We start from the raw sequence: 17,534 nt of genomic DNA on the forward strand, positions 1-17,534 counted from the left end.
ACATTCATTTAGAAAGTGTTCATTCATCTAATACATTTAAAAGAAATAGTGGGGCTGGGCCAATTTTACCTCATTGGAATGATTTGAACTAATTTGGTTGAGGACCACCATATGATGTTACATGCCACATATTAAATCTTTGGGCCTTGTAGTTTCAGAGAAGATATTTAGCATAACATGTCAATGTAAATAAAAGACACAAGGGGGCTTGGCTCTTTTTCCCCTCAGGGGCATGCCTTTAACAAACTTATTAGAGGACCACTAGACTATTTTACACGCAAAATATGAACAATTATTTTTTTAATGTAAAGTTTCAGCTCTGGTGACATCTATATGCGATGGACCGGAAAGATTTGAACAACTTTGAACAAGGCACATCAAAGAATAATTTCTTAATAGTTTCATTAAAAACTGCTTTGCAGTTCATGTTAAGAAGTTGTTCGAAGAAAAAGTTAACAGACTGCAGGGACAGCACTGTGTCCATAACAGACTGCAGGGACAGCACTGTGTCCATAACAGACTGCAGGGACAGCACTGTGTCCATAAAGACTGCAGGGACAGCACTGTGTCCATAAAGACTTCAGGGACAGCACTGTGTCCATAAAGACTGCAGGGACAGCACTGTGTCTATAAAGACTGCAGGGACAGCACTGTGTCCATAACAGACTGCAGGGACAGCACTGTGTCCATAAAGACTGCAGGGACAGCACTGTGTCCATAAAGAATGCAGGGACAGCACTGTGTCCATAAAGACTGCAGGGACAGCACTGTGTCCATAAAAACTGCAGGGACAGCACTGTGTCCAAAAAGACTGCAGGGACAGCACTGTGTCCATAACAGACTGCAGGGACAGCACTGTGTCCATAAAGACTGCAGGGACAGCACTGTATCCATAAAGACTGCAGGGACAGCACTGTGTCCATAACAGACTGCAGGGACAGCACTGTGTCCATAAAGACTGCAGGGACAGCACTGTGTCCATAAAGACTGCAGGGACAGCACTGTGTCCATAAAGACTGCAGGGACATCACTGTGTCTATAAAGCTCCTTATGAGCATCAGTAGGTGTCAGATCAGCTTATTAGTGGTAAAAAACAAACAGACAAATGCCATAAATCTGTCAAATTGGTGGCAGCCAAAATATCTTGCATAGCAACATGGAGGTCATTCAGCTGAGAAATGTTGTGTAAAAACTATTAAGCTGTTAAATAGTTAAAGTACACATTGCTTATACTGTTATATAATGGACAAACAGACAACAAAACATTATTCTGCCAAAACCGGTCGCTGCCAATATTTCTAGTTTTACAATCATCTGAACATCAAATGTCACTCAACTTTGATAGTTTAATCCAAATCAACACAGCAGTTCAAAGGGACCTTTTCATGCTGTGGTAAATTGACAAACTTGAAAAAAAAAATATTTAAATTTTCGTTCTATTTATGATATTAAGAGGAAATAGTAATACCAAAATTTCCCACGTTCTTAAATATTTCATTATCAGTACATGTATGTGCATTTTTTTTTAAATATTTCATTATCAGTACATGTATGTGCATTTTTTGAAAATGAAAAAAACCTAAAATTATAAAGCGTTACAAACGCAAAACAACTGAATAATTGGAGAGTTCTGTTCTGTTGTAATTGTTATATTTAGTGACATTATGAGAATTGCTTATATAAAGTATAACGTACACCCACTTCTGTAAGAGCACGGACGGCTGAACGGTTTAAGCCCTAGTTTTTTACTTCAATTGTCAGTGGTTCGAGCCCAGTTGAGGATTTTTTTTTCTATTTTAATTTTTTTATTGTGGTTTTATACTGGAGCTATTTAGTTCTATTGATCGATTGAAAGCCTTTACTGACAAACTTAAAAACATTCCAAAATCTGTGAAAAGATCCATTTAAAGAGATGAAAACAAATATTTTATTGAAATGTTGGGACACACAAGAGCAATCATAAATTACTACCACTTAGTTGGGACATAAACATTGTATGTGCATAATTAATAATCACATTACAAAATTGTATTCATACATACATGATGGAAATCAACCTTCCTTCAATACAGATTGGCCAGGTAAACAATTTCCAACCAATCGTTGTATACATAACATGTGTCACAATGTTAATGTAAATTTTAGTGATTGAGTATCAAACACATCTTAGCAATTTACATGTCTTTTACGCTAAACTCTCGAAATGTGTGTACACCTGTGAACAAGCCATAACAAAACCTTTTTTTCTGAATACAGCACCTGTGTAAAAATATCTGTTGCCATTAGTCCCCAGTGGCGAATAATAGTGCCATGCACGAACAGGACAGTTAAGTACAGGTGACCAAACAGATCCATCTTCCTGCTGAGGTTCAATCCTAAGTGTTTCTAAGAGCTTTCCGTGGCTTGGCCCCTTCTGTTCCCTAATCTGCCCCCTCATGAAGGCGTTCCCTATCCCTGCCCACTGATGTCCCGTCATGCGTGGACACCTTCCATACCTCCCCTGTCTCCATGTCCTTCACCTTTTGGAACATGAACACGCAGTAGATGGCTGAAACATACAGTAAACAAGAGTACCAGAATGTACAAAAATGTGACCATTTAAAGATCTGGGATAATATGGCACATTTAAGATAACTCAAGGACCAAATCAGACGTGCAATGCAATTTCAGTTTGTTACCAAGGTAAATGAAAATATGATAAAAACTATTTGCATTTAAGGACATATTTCATAGTTCAAGGGCAAAAGTATAGAAGTGTTAAAGGCAATCTGGCTGGTTACTAGTATACCTGGTTAATTTTGTTGAGATTATATTCACACATACATTAACATTAACTCTGCTGTTGATACCTTTAAAACCATTTGATTTCGAGATTGAAAGAATTTAATTTGTCAAAGTTTGGGTTATTCAACGGCCAGAATGCTTTATGCCATCTTGCTACCGGCACTAATAAAACTTGGCCCATATATAATGCCCGCAAACATCATCTACAAGTTTCATGATGCATTTAAACATTAGAAGATACAGGAAGGTCAACATTGCCATGGACACAACCCGCCAAAACGCATGCCCCTTTACCCAACAAAAGTATTCACTTAATAAGACCTGTGTTAACAGGCATATAGAAATGATAGTTTAAAACTTTTAGTTAAACTTGATTGCATTTTAATATTCAAGCCTTTTTTAAGTGCATGCAGACATGTGTCTGTAGAAAATGGATGTCCCCCACATTCGGCTTTTGTATGAAAACCTTTTTACTTTTAAGTGCAAAATGATTGCATTTTAATACTTAGGTCTTTTTTTTAATGGTTAATGTAGACATGTGTTCACAAGACAAAAATACGTCCGTATTGGGCTTTTGTCTGAAAATATATGAACTGTTGAATCTATAGAACTGGATCTATTGATAGGAAAGAACGAAACATTTGGATGGAAGAATAAATTGCATCTTAATTGCCTCCATATTGAAGAGGCAGGTTTCGTTTATTGATTGTAATACATACTGACAGCTTCCCATTCTGCTTTAGAGAGGGTTCCCTGAAAAAAAGAAAACAAAATGTTCACCCTACATGTTCAGACTGCATTTATTCAGTACAACTACAAATAGTATCAAACCATTACAAGAATCATGTGTACAAACATTTCCTGTATGATGCAGCTGATTCATCATCTACATAAAACAAAGCATAACATGACAAAAACTAAGGGACATAACTAGTAAAAATACTAGCCAATATTAAAAGTTGATGATAAAAGTATTGTTTCTAATGGAGGAATTGTCTGCAGTTATAACACTTTCACTATAATCCCTCAATGTTCACAATCAGCAAAAGCACTTAAAGTTGTAAATTCTTATCCTTATAATTCCAGCACATTTTCTTTTGTCTGATATGCAACAGGACAGTGCTTGTTTCAAACATTTATCATTTAACAATGAAGTAATTATGACAAAGTAAAAGGAATAAGCAATGAACCTTTTTTTCTTGATTCAAAGAACTACTAGTTCACGGGTTAAACTAGTTCACAGTTACTGCTAGTTAAACAGTTACTGCTAGTTCACAATTACAGCTAGTTCACGGGTTCAGCTAGTTCACGGATTAAGCTAGTTCACAGTTACTGCTAGTTAACAGGTACTGCTAGTTCACGGGTACTGCTAGTTTAAATTACTGCTAGTTCAAGAGTACTGCAAGTTACACAGTTATGCTAGTTCAGGGGAACTGCTAGCTCACGGGTACTGCTAGTTTAACAATTATGCTAGTTCAGGGGTACTACTAACTCACGGGTACTGCTAGTTTAACAGTTATAGCTAGTTCAGGGGTACTGCTAGTTCATGGGTACTGCTAGTTAAACAGTTATAGCTAATTAAGGGGTACTGCTAGCTCACAGGTACTGCTTGTTAAACAGTTATAGCTAGTTCAGGGGTACTGTTAACTCACAGGTGCTGCTAGTTAAACAGTTATGCTCATTCAGGGGTTCTGCTAGCTCATGGGTACTGCTAGTTAAATAGTTATAGCTAGTTAAGGGGTACTGCTAGCTCACAGGTACTGCTAGTTTAACAGTTATGCTAGTTCAGGGGTACTGCTAGCTCGTGGGTACTGCTAGTTTAACAGTTATAGCTAGTTCAGGGGTACTGCTAGCTCATGGGTACTGCTAGTTAAATAGTTATAGCTAGTTAAGGGGTACTGCTAGCTCACAGGTACTGCTAGTTTAACAGTTATGCTAGTTCATGGGTACTGCTAGCGCACGGGTACTGCTAGTTTAACAGTTATAGCTAGTTCAGGGGTACTGCTAGCTCACAGGTACTGCTAGTTAAACAGCTATAGCTAGTTAAGGGGTACTGCTAGCTCACAGGTACTGCTAGCTCATGGGTACTGCTTGTTTAACAGTTATAGCTAGTTCAGGGGTACTGCTAGCTCATGGGTACTGCTAGTTAAACAGTAATAGCTAGTTCACGGGTACTGCTAGTTCACGGGTACTGCTAGTTTAACAGTTATAGCTAGTTCACGGGTACTGCTAGCTCACGGGTACTGCTTGTTAAACAGTTATAGCTAGTTCAGGGATACTGCTAGCTCACTGGTACTGCTAGTTTAACAGTTATGCTAGTTCAGGGGTACTGCTAGCTCACGAGTACTGCTAGTTGAATAGTTATGCTAGCTCAGAGGTACTGCTAGCTCACGGGAACTGCTAGTTTAACAGTTATAGCTAGTTAAGGGTTACTGCTAGCTCACGGGTACTGCTAGTTTAACAGTTATAGCTAGTTAAGGGGTACTGCTAGCTCTCGGGTACTGCTAGCTCACGGGTACTGCTAGTTTAACAGTCATAGCTAGTTCAGGGATACTGCTAGCTCACAGGTACTGCTAGTTAAACAGTAATAGCTAGTTCAGGGATACTGCTAGCTCAGGGGTACTGCTAGCTCACGGGTACTGCTAGTTTAACAGTTATAGGTAGTTCAGGGGTACTGCTAGTTCATGGGTACTGCTAGTTTAATAGTTATAGCTAGTTAAGGGGTACTGCTAGCTCACGGGTACTGCTAGCTCACGGGTACTGTTAGTTTAACAGTCATAGCTAGTTCAGGGATACTGCTAGCTCACAGGTACTGGTAGTTAAACAGTAATAGCTAGTTCAGGGATACTGCTAGCTCAGGGGTACTGCTAGCTCACGGGTACTGCTAGTTTAACAGTTATAGGTAGTTCAGGGATACTGCTAGCTCACAGGTACTGCTAGTTAAACAGTAATAGCTAGTTCAGGGATACTGCTAGCTCAGGGGTACTGCTAGCTCACGGACACTGCTAGTTTAACAGATATAGCTAGTTAAGGGGTACTGCTAGCTCACGGGTACTGCTAGTTTAACAGTTATAGCTAGTTAAGGGGTACTGCTAGCTCACGGGTACTGCTAGTTTTACAGTTATAGCTAGTTAAGGGGTACTGCTAGTTCACAGGTACTGCTAGTTTAACAGTTATAGCTAGTTCAGGAGTACTGCTAGCTCATGGGTACTGCTAGTTAAACAGTTATGCTAGTTCAGGGGTACTGCTAGTTTAACAGTTAAAGCTAGTTAAGGGGTACTGCTAGCTCATGGGTACTGCTTGTTTTACAGTTATAGCTAGTTCAGGGGTACTGCTAGCTCATGGGTACTGCTAGATAACAGCTACAGCTAGTTCACAATACTACTAGTTTACTGGTACAGGTAGTTCACGTCTAGTGCTAGTTAATAGGTACTGCTAGTTAAACATTCATAGCTAGTTCAGGGGTACAGCTAGTTCACAGTTACTGCTAGTTAAAAGTTACAGCTTGTTCACTGGTACAGCTAGTATATGAATACTGTTAGTTAACAGTTAGAGCTAGTTAATAGTTACTGTTAGTTAACACTTATAGCTAGTTCACGGGGATCAAGTTAATTCATGGTTACTACTAGTTTACAGTTACAGCTTGATCACGGGGTACAGATAGTACAGGGTTACTGCTAGTAAACGGGTATATTTAGTTAATTGCTAGTTCACATGTACATCTAGTTCATGGATATTGCTCTTGAACACATGCTCAGCAAGCACATCAGTTTGAAGCCTTACTAATACTAAGACGTTAATCAGAAGAATACTAAACTTGAAATATGAGAAGCGAACAAGATGAAATTACCACGGAAACTTTGCGTGGTTCCCTGCCGCGATGACTGCTGTCTGGCTCCTCTTTCACACTGTCTATGAAGGAGCGCACATGTTCATAATCCTCATCATCTTTGCCAACCAGACTACGACCCTCCTCTGCTGGATAACTCTGAAATCAAAGTTACATACTCCTGGAGGACTGAGCGCAAAACTGAGCTATCTTGAATAGATATGTTAAGCAGATACACTAATTTTGTGTGCAAAAGTCAACACAATGAACAAAACCTGTAACTGTCCTCCATTAAAATTGTGATTTCAGAGTACGGTTTAGTCTGTAAAAGTAAAAGCGTGCACATATTTTTTTTACACCAAAAACAATTGATTCCAGGTACGAACATGACAAAGGGTAGTCAAAAAGAAAGGGTGGTTTGGTTTCTATTTTTAGGCTGAGGAATCATGTGCACAGTTTTATCAGTGTTGTAATGGATTGCTATTCCTTTCATAAATTAATTGAAAAATGGAAGATATTGCAAGAAAAAGTCAACAGACACATGTACAAGCTGTCTGAATACTCGTTTTTCATTATTGTGATAGCCAAGTATGATTTATTTAAGTCCTCAGCAAAATCAAGATAAATATTTACTTTTGCAATTTAATAAATTTTTCACATTAACAGAGGCCAACCCCCATGATCTATTACACAATTGTCACCTGTGACAGAACTAACTAAGGATCACACAAGGATCTATTACACCATTGCACCTGCATCAGATCAGACCCAGGATCTATTACACCATTGCACCTGTGTCAGATAACACCCAGGATCTTTAACACCATTGCACCTGTGTCACATAACACCCATGATCTATTACACCATTGTCACCTGGGTCAGATCACACCCAGGATCTATTAAACCATTGTCACCTGTGTCACATAACACCCAGTATCTACCACACCATTGTCACCTGGGTCAGATCACACCCAGGATCTTTTACACCATTGCACCTGTGTCACATAACACCCAGGATTTATTACACCATTGCACCTGTGTCACATAACACCCAGGATCTTTTACACCATTGCACCTGTGTCACATAACACCCAGGATCTATTACACCATTGTCACCTGGGTCAGATAACACCCAGGATCTATTAAACAATTGTCACCTGTGTCACATAACACCCAGGATTTATTACACCATTGTCACCTGTGTCACATGACACCCAGGATCTATTACACCATTGTCACCTGTGTCACATAACACCCAGGATCTATTACACAATTGTCACCTGTGTCACATAACACCCAGGATTTATTACACCATTGTCACCTGTGTCACATAACACCCAGGATCTATTACACCATTGTCACCTGTGTCACATAACACCCAGGATCTATTACACCATTGTCACCTGTGTCGGGACTACTGACCTCTAGTGCCTTCATTTGACTTAGAAGGTCCTTGTATTCCCTGGTTACGAAGTTCTGATTGAAAAAGTCTGCAAATGACTGTTTGTACACCAGCTTGACGCCATACTTTTCTGCCATTCTGAAAAAAAATACATTTTTATGTTGGATGGGATAATAATCAGCATGCTTTGATTAATATTTAATTAAGCTTTTTGCCTTTGATTGCTTAAAAAAATGTCATACTTCTCTTCCATTCTGTAAGAAACAGAATTACCTCTATAAAGGGTGGGATAATGTAAAGCTTTGTTAATCAGTCATTAGTCAATCCTAATTTAGTAATTATCAACATAAAATGTGTATTTATACATCGACGCTTATATGTATGGTTACAATTTTGAAACTATCAAAATACAAGTAGAACATATTTTGTTTTGGTTTAATTTTAAGACAGCCCACTCATTAACATTATTCTCATCCACACCAATTACACAAAGTAAAAAGTGTTCTTTTTTGCAAATAGACATAAAATGTGTAAACTGTATACATATCTAAGAAAACATTATAACATATCTAAGAAAACATTATAACATATATTCTTTTGTGATACTGTTATCTTTTCTCAACTCATAAAAATTTGCACACATTAAACTACCAAAAGATAGTAACACATGTCCTGATGTTTAGAGAAAGAGATGTTAAGGGAAAGTGGGTAAATCTTGAACTTATCAGTGGAAGTGTACAAAACAATCCACCACTTAAATATTCATTAGGTACGATATTGTAATCCTTGTGTTGCTGTTTGACAAATTATCCAGCGACAAGGTATAAATTACTTTTCTAATACAGGAAAGAAGACAAGAAACTCTGGGCAGTCGACTACCCCCTCCAAGTGGAAATTGTATTTGGCACCAAACAGGGGCAACTTTTGCTTGTCTTCATTTTCAAAAGTGACGCGGTACACTTCATTGCCAAACGACATGTCATCTGATTCACGGAGTCTGCGTCTGCAATAAAACAAGAACTGAGCCACGTTTTGGGAAAACGGGGCTTAATCAATGTGCCTAACAACAGCTGTGTTTGTGAAACACAATGCCCCCTAATGCGCTTTGAAGCCATATATTTTACCTTTGACCTTGAGACCTCGTATCCTTGAGATACACATGCATGCAAAATATCAAGTTGCTATCTTCAATATTGCAAAAGTCATGACCAAGGTTAAGTTTTTGGACAGACACACACAATGACAGACATACAGACAGGCCAAAAACAAAAGACCCATGATCATTCGATCCAGGGGCATAAAAAGGTGGCCATGATTTGCCTGTGCAGTCCAAACAGACTCTTTAGAGACAACACTTTTTTGCCAAAACTAAAATTTCCCTTAGACGATCATACATTCTTGAAAAGAAAAATGCGATGCAAGCAGAAAGAATTGTCCCTGATTAGCCTGTGAGGACTGCACAGGCTAATCTGGGACGACACTTTACCCACATGCACTAAGCCCAGTTTAACCAGAGGGGGGCTAAAATATTTCAAGTGAGTGTAGATTGATATCAAAAGTATCTAGATGCTATATGGCAACGGCCTCAAAAAGACCACCTTGTGTGATGGATATAGCGTAAAATACAGAAAAGTCTGATTCCAAGAACAACCCTTGCTCTTTGAGTGTTGGTGTGAAGCCTGTAGCACACTGCACTATGTTTTAACATCTCATGCCAAGTTTTTAATTTAACATTCACATATCAGCTACAATGCAATTTTTAAGCTCTTTTTTGTAGTAACAATATGAGGAAAATTGCTTGTTTTCAGGTGAATTTAACAAAATATGCATGTTTTGAACCCTTATATATTTCATAACAAACACATACACAAGTTCCTGGCTGTTGGGCGTGGTGCCGATAAAATAGCCGCCCAATTTTAAGCATTCCACCGCATTCTGTAACATCACCTCAGCCTGGGATAGGGTTTCAAAACAGTAGTGGAAGGAGAATTGGCAACTGCAGATGTCGAATGTCCGCCCAGCATCCTTGTACAGGTCCTTGAGTCTTTCCTGCAAACATCGAGATTCCATGGCTTAACTTTAACCCTTAACCAATAAAATATGTATTTTGGCACTTTAAATGCAAGACCTTTGTTTCTAGATTCAAGTTTTAAAGGCTTCATTTCCAACCCTTAGGAACTGATGAGCAGCAAACAGCATAACATCTGAACAGACTGAGTGTTGCATGCAGGCTGTTCTGGTTTTACGCTGTTTGCATAATGCCATTTTTACTTTGCTTCTGAGTGGGAAAGGGTTAAACACAAATAATGAGACATACTTATAAAACAAGAGGGTCTAATTGCCCTGAATCGCTCACCTGACTAATCAAATACAATCCCAACCCAGATTTCATCAAGATAAACATTCTGACCAAATTTCATAAAGATTGGATGAAAACTGTGACCTCTATTGTCTACACAAGGTTTTTCTATTATTTGACCTAGTGACCTAGTTTTTGACCCCAGGTGACCCAAATACTATCCCAACCCAGATTTCATCAAGATAAACATTCTGATCAAATTTTATAAAAGATTGGATGAAAACTGAGACCTCTATTGTCAATACAAGGTTTTTCTATTATTTGACCTAGTGACCTAGTTTTTGACCTAGTGAACTAGTTTTTGACCTAGTGAACAAGTTTTTGACCTAGTGACCTAGTTTTTGACCACAGATGACCCAAATAAATCCCAACCCAGATTTCATCAAGATAAACATTCTGACCAAATTTCATAAAGATTGGATGAAAACTGTGACCTCTACTGTCTACACAAACAAATTGTTGACAGTTTTTCTATTATTTGACCTAGTGACATTGTTTTTTACCTCAGATGACCCAAATACAATCCCAACCCAGATTTCATCAAGATAAACATTCTGACCAAATTTCATAAAGATTGGATGAAAACTGTGACCTCTACTGTCTACACAAGGTTTTTCTATTATTTGACCTAGTTTTTTACCTAGTGATCTAGTTTTTGACCCCAGATGACCCAAATACAATCCCAACCCAGATTTCATCAAGATAAACATTCTGACCAAATTTCATAAAGATTGGATGAAAACTGCGACCTCTATTGCCTACACAAGGTTTTTCTATTATTTGACCTAGTTTTTGACCTAGTGACCTAGTTTTTGACCCCAGATGACCCAAATACAATCCCAACCCAGATTTCATCAATATAAACATTCTGACCAAATTTCATAAAGATTGGATGAAAACTGTGACCTCTACTGTCTACACAAACAAATTGTTGACGGACACACGCACGTACGCACGCACACACATACGAACGCCGGACATCACACGGTCACACAAGCTCACCATGACAGGTGAGCTTAAAAAGTATATAACTATATATCAGAAAAAGAGAGCTAGCTAACATTGTTCAACATTTACGATTGTCTTTCAATTGGGATAGTATTTGCCTTTTATAATGGTGACATAGAACTGACTGCAATTTAGACAATCCTAAGCAAATAAAAAAACAAAACAGTAATGATCTGCAAGTGAAGTCATTTGATTCATCAGCTGACGCCATGGAGGCGAAAGTTCAGCCCCTCCCAATAAGGCATTGTCTATAAGTCAGAAAGGATTGATTTTGAAAATGATAAGTTTATTTATCAAAAAAGCCAATTGTTAAAAAAAACTTTTTGAAACAGTATCTTTAAAAAGAAATTCTCTTTTCCAAGGATGTGTTCCTTATTTATTTCATATTTTTTAGCATTCTTTTTGTAAACATGTGCTTGCTAACATCAATGTAGGAAATATACATACATGTATTGTTGTCTTTTTTGGTACCCGGTAGTTGAAAATGTCTGCCACTGGCAATCAACATTTTGTTTCTTTGTATATGATTTCAAGCATTTATTTTAATCAGTGTTATAATTCCGGAAATCTTGCTTGGAAACTAAGTAACAGATGGAAGCATGGACATTAAGTATGATGGATAGCATTGTCTAGAGATTCAGTTTATCACTCAGACGTAATCAATAGCTACGAATTATAATTCTGACAGCCAAACAAGGCAAACATATGTGTTACCATTTAGGGCACATAAAAATATAGAACAAAACTTTAAGTCACTATAACATACTTGTAACCATTTACAACTCAGATATGCACTATGTCTCATGTGTAGCCCTTTACAATATCCAATTAAAATAAAAACATTTCTGTACACAGTCAAGTTTTAAAGACTTCATTTCAAATCAACGATACTGATGAGCAAAACAGCATAAAACCTGCACAGACACAGAGTTATTAGCAGGCAGTTCTGGTTTTAGGCTTGTTGCATTTTACAATTTTCACTTTGCTTTTGAATGGGAAAGGGCTACCAAAAAAAACAGTAAAAAAAGAATGATACCTTTGAACAATCTGCTGTTAAGAACTCAGCTTTGTATACTCTGTCTGGGTTGCGTTCCCGTGACAACATCTCCTTGTAACGCGTCTCTGACTGCTCAACTGAGATTCCAGCTATGTCTGAAAGCCAAAAGGGACAATCACGGCTTATATATCTTAACCCTTTGCATGCTGGGAAATTTGTCGTCTGCTAAAATGTTGTCTGCTGAATTTCTAAAATTAGCATTTTCTTCAAATTTTTTCAAAGAATACTATCAGAATAGCAAACAGTTTGGATTCTGATGAGATGCCACGTTCTGTGGCGTCTCATCTGGATCCAAACTGTTTGCAAAGGCCTTCAAAATTCGGTTCCAGCACTGAAAGAGTCAATCATATTAATTTAAGAAATTTTGGCCCTGTTATCAAGAACATTCTATCATTTATTTTCAATTGAACTTTCTGTTGATTTTTTTCTTTTTAATTGACTTGTGTAATTTTCTATTTACAAACAAAAATCAGTGTCCAAAATGAAAATGTATTTCTACAAACTTACATTGATTTTCATTTCTCATAAAAACGAAAAATAAATCAATGTTATTCTAAATAATTCTATGTGATAACAAAGTTTAAGAAGTGTCACTTAAAATATTTTTTTTTGTTTACATGTAAAATTGATTTCCAATGTTGAGGGTTTTGTGAACACACCAAAAGGCTTAACACCATGCCCGTGTGGATAAGGATTTTTTAACACTGCTAAGACCTGCTCTACTACTTTATAGCCAAGTCTCAAATTCAATTTTACTAAATATTATTTTCTAAGGTGTAAACCAGATTGTGAAAAAAGCTTGCATGTCCAGTTGTCCACTATCACAATGTTATTTCATAAATGCGTTGACCAAAAACCACTTATTGTAAATCCCGACAAGTTAATGTATTCAATAAATGTAAGGCTAAAAAATACATGTAAATTCTTAAAAGCAGTCTTCAGGCTTACTTCAAGCCTAACAGCCCAAGGCTAGTGCAGTCGTAATGAGACCTTGCAGAAATTCAATAATTATAGTCAACTAGCTAACAGTTCATCTATGTTCTATTATAGCATAATGCTCTGTGCAACAGGAACTCTTAATATAAAGACTGTCAAGACTTACCCCAGCAGGTAATTAAAGGTAAGATACTAGTTCGAACGTGTTTTGGTTTTTGTTTGTAATTTTGTCGTTCCCTGTCCCTGTTCTCGGGGCAAATGATTTTAACATGGGCGCCATTGATGCATTGGATCACACACGGCATACCCATAACATTATATAAAAAACACATTCTGCGCGTCCTTAAATTCGTCGTCCTAAGTCAGAAAACGTATTGCCTTGTAAATTACCGGTAAGTCAAATAAAGTGTCAGTCGCTGCAATTGTCTGTTAACTCGTCGAAATTGTCAAGGTCGTTGATCGTGTACATGTATGTTGACATCGACATCATTTTGTCAGGAGCAATCGCCGCCATATTGGATTTTTATCATTTTCTTTCGAAAATAAAATGAATTATAGTACAGCAAAATCTTCTTCTCGCGGTCGTAATGTGTTACAATTCGCAAACTGCGTAAATTGAATCGAGGCATATGGTGATATTTTTACTTGTTTTACAGTTTGTGTGTGAATTTTTTTTAAACTATTTTGCGTAAGTTACCAGAACAAATACATTTATAGCACTACGCATGGTTACATTTGTTAGATTTTAAGCGCTTTTAAGACTGAATTAAAATTATTGTTAAGGTTATTAGATCTATTTATGTTAAATGTCACGTTGAAAAAAATCAAATGGGATGAATAGAATACTAGGATTAGCGTTGAATACAGAGGAGAGCAGTTCTACTTACCTACACAGACAATGCTGTGTATGTTTCCTTTCTTCCATTTTAGAAGGTCTCCGCCTTTACCAGAGCATAGGTCAAGGACAGATATGTCACGATCATGACCCTTGTCTTTTTTCAACCTTTCTAAAGCTTGATCTGAAAAAGATTACAAACCACTTTTCAAAAAAATCTTCGGCATCGCTTATTTAAAAACCCACTACTGTATAAACTGCTTTTTTTTATTTAATGAAATATTCTTATACCACAGAAGCTAACGATATTTACAGCCATGCGCTAGAAAACAAGACACCGTCGGAGACGAGTTTTGCTCCCCAAAGGTTTTTTTTGTCACAATATTGCACTATATATTCAGATAAAAGGAAACGTCTTGAGGGGCATAACTTTGGACAAAATAATACGATGGATGGTTTAGCAACTTAAAGATTTCAAAGGGCCATAACTCTCTTAATCAATCATCTAACCAGAATCCACGAATAACATGCGCATCTCCTCAAGGTAGTTAAGTTTCCCATAAAGCTTCATTGAATTCCAGTCATTAGTTGCTGAGAAATAGCCCGGACAAGAATTGCACTATATGTACAGTTAATGGAAAATTTCAAAGGGTCATAACTCTGTGAAAAATTATCTGACTAGAACCCGCTGATAATATGCACATGTCCTCTTGGTAGTGAAGCTTCCCATAAAGTTTAATTGAATTCCGGTCATTAATTGCTGAGAAATAGCCCGGACAAAAATTGTGCGCGGATGGACAGACACACTCGACAGAGCGGCGACTATATGCTCCTCCCAAAAATTTTGGGGGAGCATAATTAAACAAATACTAGTTTAAGCAATTATAACTATAGTCATACATGTTATGTGATGTAATTTAAGCTGGTGTATGGAGTAATATTTGCTCTCCTTAAATGAAAGTGAGAAATGAGTACCAACCCCAGTTACAACTATTTTTGCCTCCAGATCTATAATTATGTTAAGCCATGATGTACTAGAATGGAAAACAGGAGATTATTTCATCAAATTTATTTGCCTTAAAAGATAGACAAAACCATACTTTTGGTTACCAATACATCTTTATCCGTCTCTAGGTTGGCGCTAAGGAAAAAAAATTAGTAGCCAACTTTCAGCACTATAACCTTATTTGCTCAATGAACGACATAATCATTATCATGAATCTATAGGTATCAACAATGACTGTATTAAATTATCAATGAAGTCACATTTAAATAAATTATTTGTAACCTGAAATCAAATAATTTTATGTTTTTTTTTATTTTTCATTTATATTTATTTTCATGTACTGGCATAAACAGTATACAATGTTAGAACTTTCAGATATGCCCCGGTCTTTGATTGGGTGGGTCTTGCGTAACTCTTATTCGCCACCCCCCTTCTCCAAATAATTTTTGCCGTAGTCTGGTGCTTCTTGATTCTTGAGAAATACATTTACTGCAATGTATTCTTGTATTGACATATTTTTCCATAGTTGCAATAAATAATTTATTGAAACGTACCGGTAAATTTGTAACTCTTAAATACTGCATGTACTGAGTGGCTAGGCTATATTTAGTTACACATCGTCTGTCGTCAAAAAATGCTTTGCATGCGCACTTGGCATTGCAGACGGCAGCAATAATTTCGCGCTCTTTCTTATAACACGGGTTTAACATGGCATACCGGTATTAATGCATGGTGAATAGTTATTATCACATGGCTGTAGAAAAACGGTGTAAATCAGTTCTACAAATAGACATGATAAAATATACATGCACTGGATTTAGTTTGTTACCGCATCAAATTATTAACGGGTTTTGTTTTTCACAACTTACTCGCCGTAAGTAATTTTACACTGCTCACCAATTGCAATTAACTTCTCATAATTAATGATTGTTTACAGTACGGTAAATAGATGTGATGAAGATGCCCGAAACCGCCTTTAATGTACTGCTTTATTTACCGGTGTTATATCACGTATTTATGCTACAACTGTGATTCATTGTTAATAAACGCTTACTCTGTGACCGACGTCAATCAAAAATAATAATCGCTATATAACTCCGCCTCCATAAACATTCTTGTAACCGATTGGACGTTAAATATCACAGTTTGGCGACTGGAAAGTTACCTGAAAATTTCCCGTGATGCATCCGTCAGCATACATGACTGTGTTATGTGGCTTGAATATACAATACGGGCATTCGGTTATCTCTTATCAATGGACTATCTATTACCACCTGGAGCTTTTTATGGCGATTACATGTGGAAATCGGTACCGAGTTCTCTTTAAAAGTAGGGAATATTATATACTTATAGAGAAATATCAGGGTTTTTTGCAATCGCCATTTTCATTCACATTAGAAACTTTAATCGCCAGCTGAAAGATTCAATCGCCTATGGCGATTTTGGCGATCGGAAACGCTAACATAGTGTCTATAACAGGGGGTTGTGCTCACTCTTCCTCCATGGTTTCTTTGATCAAAATCTAGTAGACAATCAAATACTTACATGGCTTTTAAATTTGAAGGCGCAGCAAAATTTACTTCACGTGCTAGCCAAATGTAATGTTACTACATGTTATGGAACGCTGATTACAAATCAATATATGTATATAAATATATAATAAAGTTGAAATAAATTGATAAGTATTTTATAAGAAAAAAACACTATTCTTCAAAATGTATCAAACAAATTCATTTTATTGTTTTGAAATGTTTTTATTTTTAAAAAAGGGTAAAAGCTGTGTCTTGAACCCTGACATTTTTGTAATAAACTTACGTATAACAACACTTTTGATCCAGTTATTGAAGTTCCTCATGTAGAATATTCTGCTGTCTGTCCTTGACTCCCGACCTGCTTCCTGCAGTTCATTGTAGTGCTTAGCAACCAAATGACCTTGCCCATCATTTTCTGGCCCCTTTTTCATTGTATGACTATCAGCGGACTGCTCATTTGAGGTCATTTTCTAGAAAAAAATAGTTGCATGGGAGAGATTGGTACTTATTAAAGAAGGAAAAAAATGCTGTTACAATAATCACAATTCAGACAGAATTGTGTATGGATGCACGTGCCAAAATTATATAAATTTGAAGTGCCACGAAGATACCTGTTCTGTGTTTATCTCTAAAAACACTAAATATATACACCAACACTAATATTAATAATTCGTTTTGCTTCTCGTAAAAATAGTGGCTAATTTGCTTGAAAGGGAGTGAACTCATCGATTAAATGTAATGGACCGTTTCGACTCGCCGCTCAGAGAAGTGCCCGTATGTGAATCA

General features: G+C 37.0%; 1 protein-coding gene across 1 annotated transcript; it reads right to left on the reverse strand.

The window, feature by feature from the left end:
• Positions 1 to 1,903: 1,903 nt before the first annotated feature.
• Positions 1,904 to 17,488, reverse strand: LOC127846413 (mRNA cap guanine-N7 methyltransferase-like). The gene is made up of 10 exons (XM_052377639.1): positions 17,360 to 17,488; positions 17,032 to 17,218; positions 14,263 to 14,394; positions 12,419 to 12,534; positions 9,883 to 10,064; positions 8,848 to 9,018; positions 8,036 to 8,153; positions 6,635 to 6,772; positions 3,504 to 3,537; positions 1,904 to 2,548 (listed from the first exon to the last, which is right to left on the reverse strand). Exons 2-10 carry the CDS (start codon positions 17,213 to 17,215, stop codon positions 2,421 to 2,423), a joined length of 1,203 nt encoding a protein of 400 aa, XP_052233599.1. The 5' UTR covers positions 17,216 to 17,218; positions 17,360 to 17,488; the 3' UTR covers positions 1,904 to 2,420.
• Positions 17,489 to 17,534: the final 46 nt, after the last annotated feature.

This window comes from Dreissena polymorpha, chromosome 9, assembly GCF_020536995.1.
Source record: "Dreissena polymorpha isolate Duluth1 chromosome 9, UMN_Dpol_1.0, whole genome shotgun sequence".
In the NCBI taxonomy this organism is placed as follows: domain Eukaryota; kingdom Metazoa; phylum Mollusca; class Bivalvia; order Myida; family Dreissenidae; genus Dreissena; species Dreissena polymorpha.

Bases quoted from the DNA above. Each gene is read 5' to 3' on its own strand.
- LOC127846413 (XM_052377639.1), bottom strand. From the start codon at position 17,215: ATGACCTCAAATGAGCAGTCCGCTGATAGTCATACAATGAAAAAGGGG. The intron at 10,065-12,418 runs GTATCATTCTTT...CGATGTTTGCAG, and splicing joins TAACAGCAGATTGTTCAAAG to GAAAGACTCAAGGACCTGTA. The intron at 9,019-9,882 runs GTATGTGTTTGT...GTTTTATTGCAG, and splicing joins CCCAACAGCCAGGAACTTGT to ACGCAGACTCCGTGAATCAG.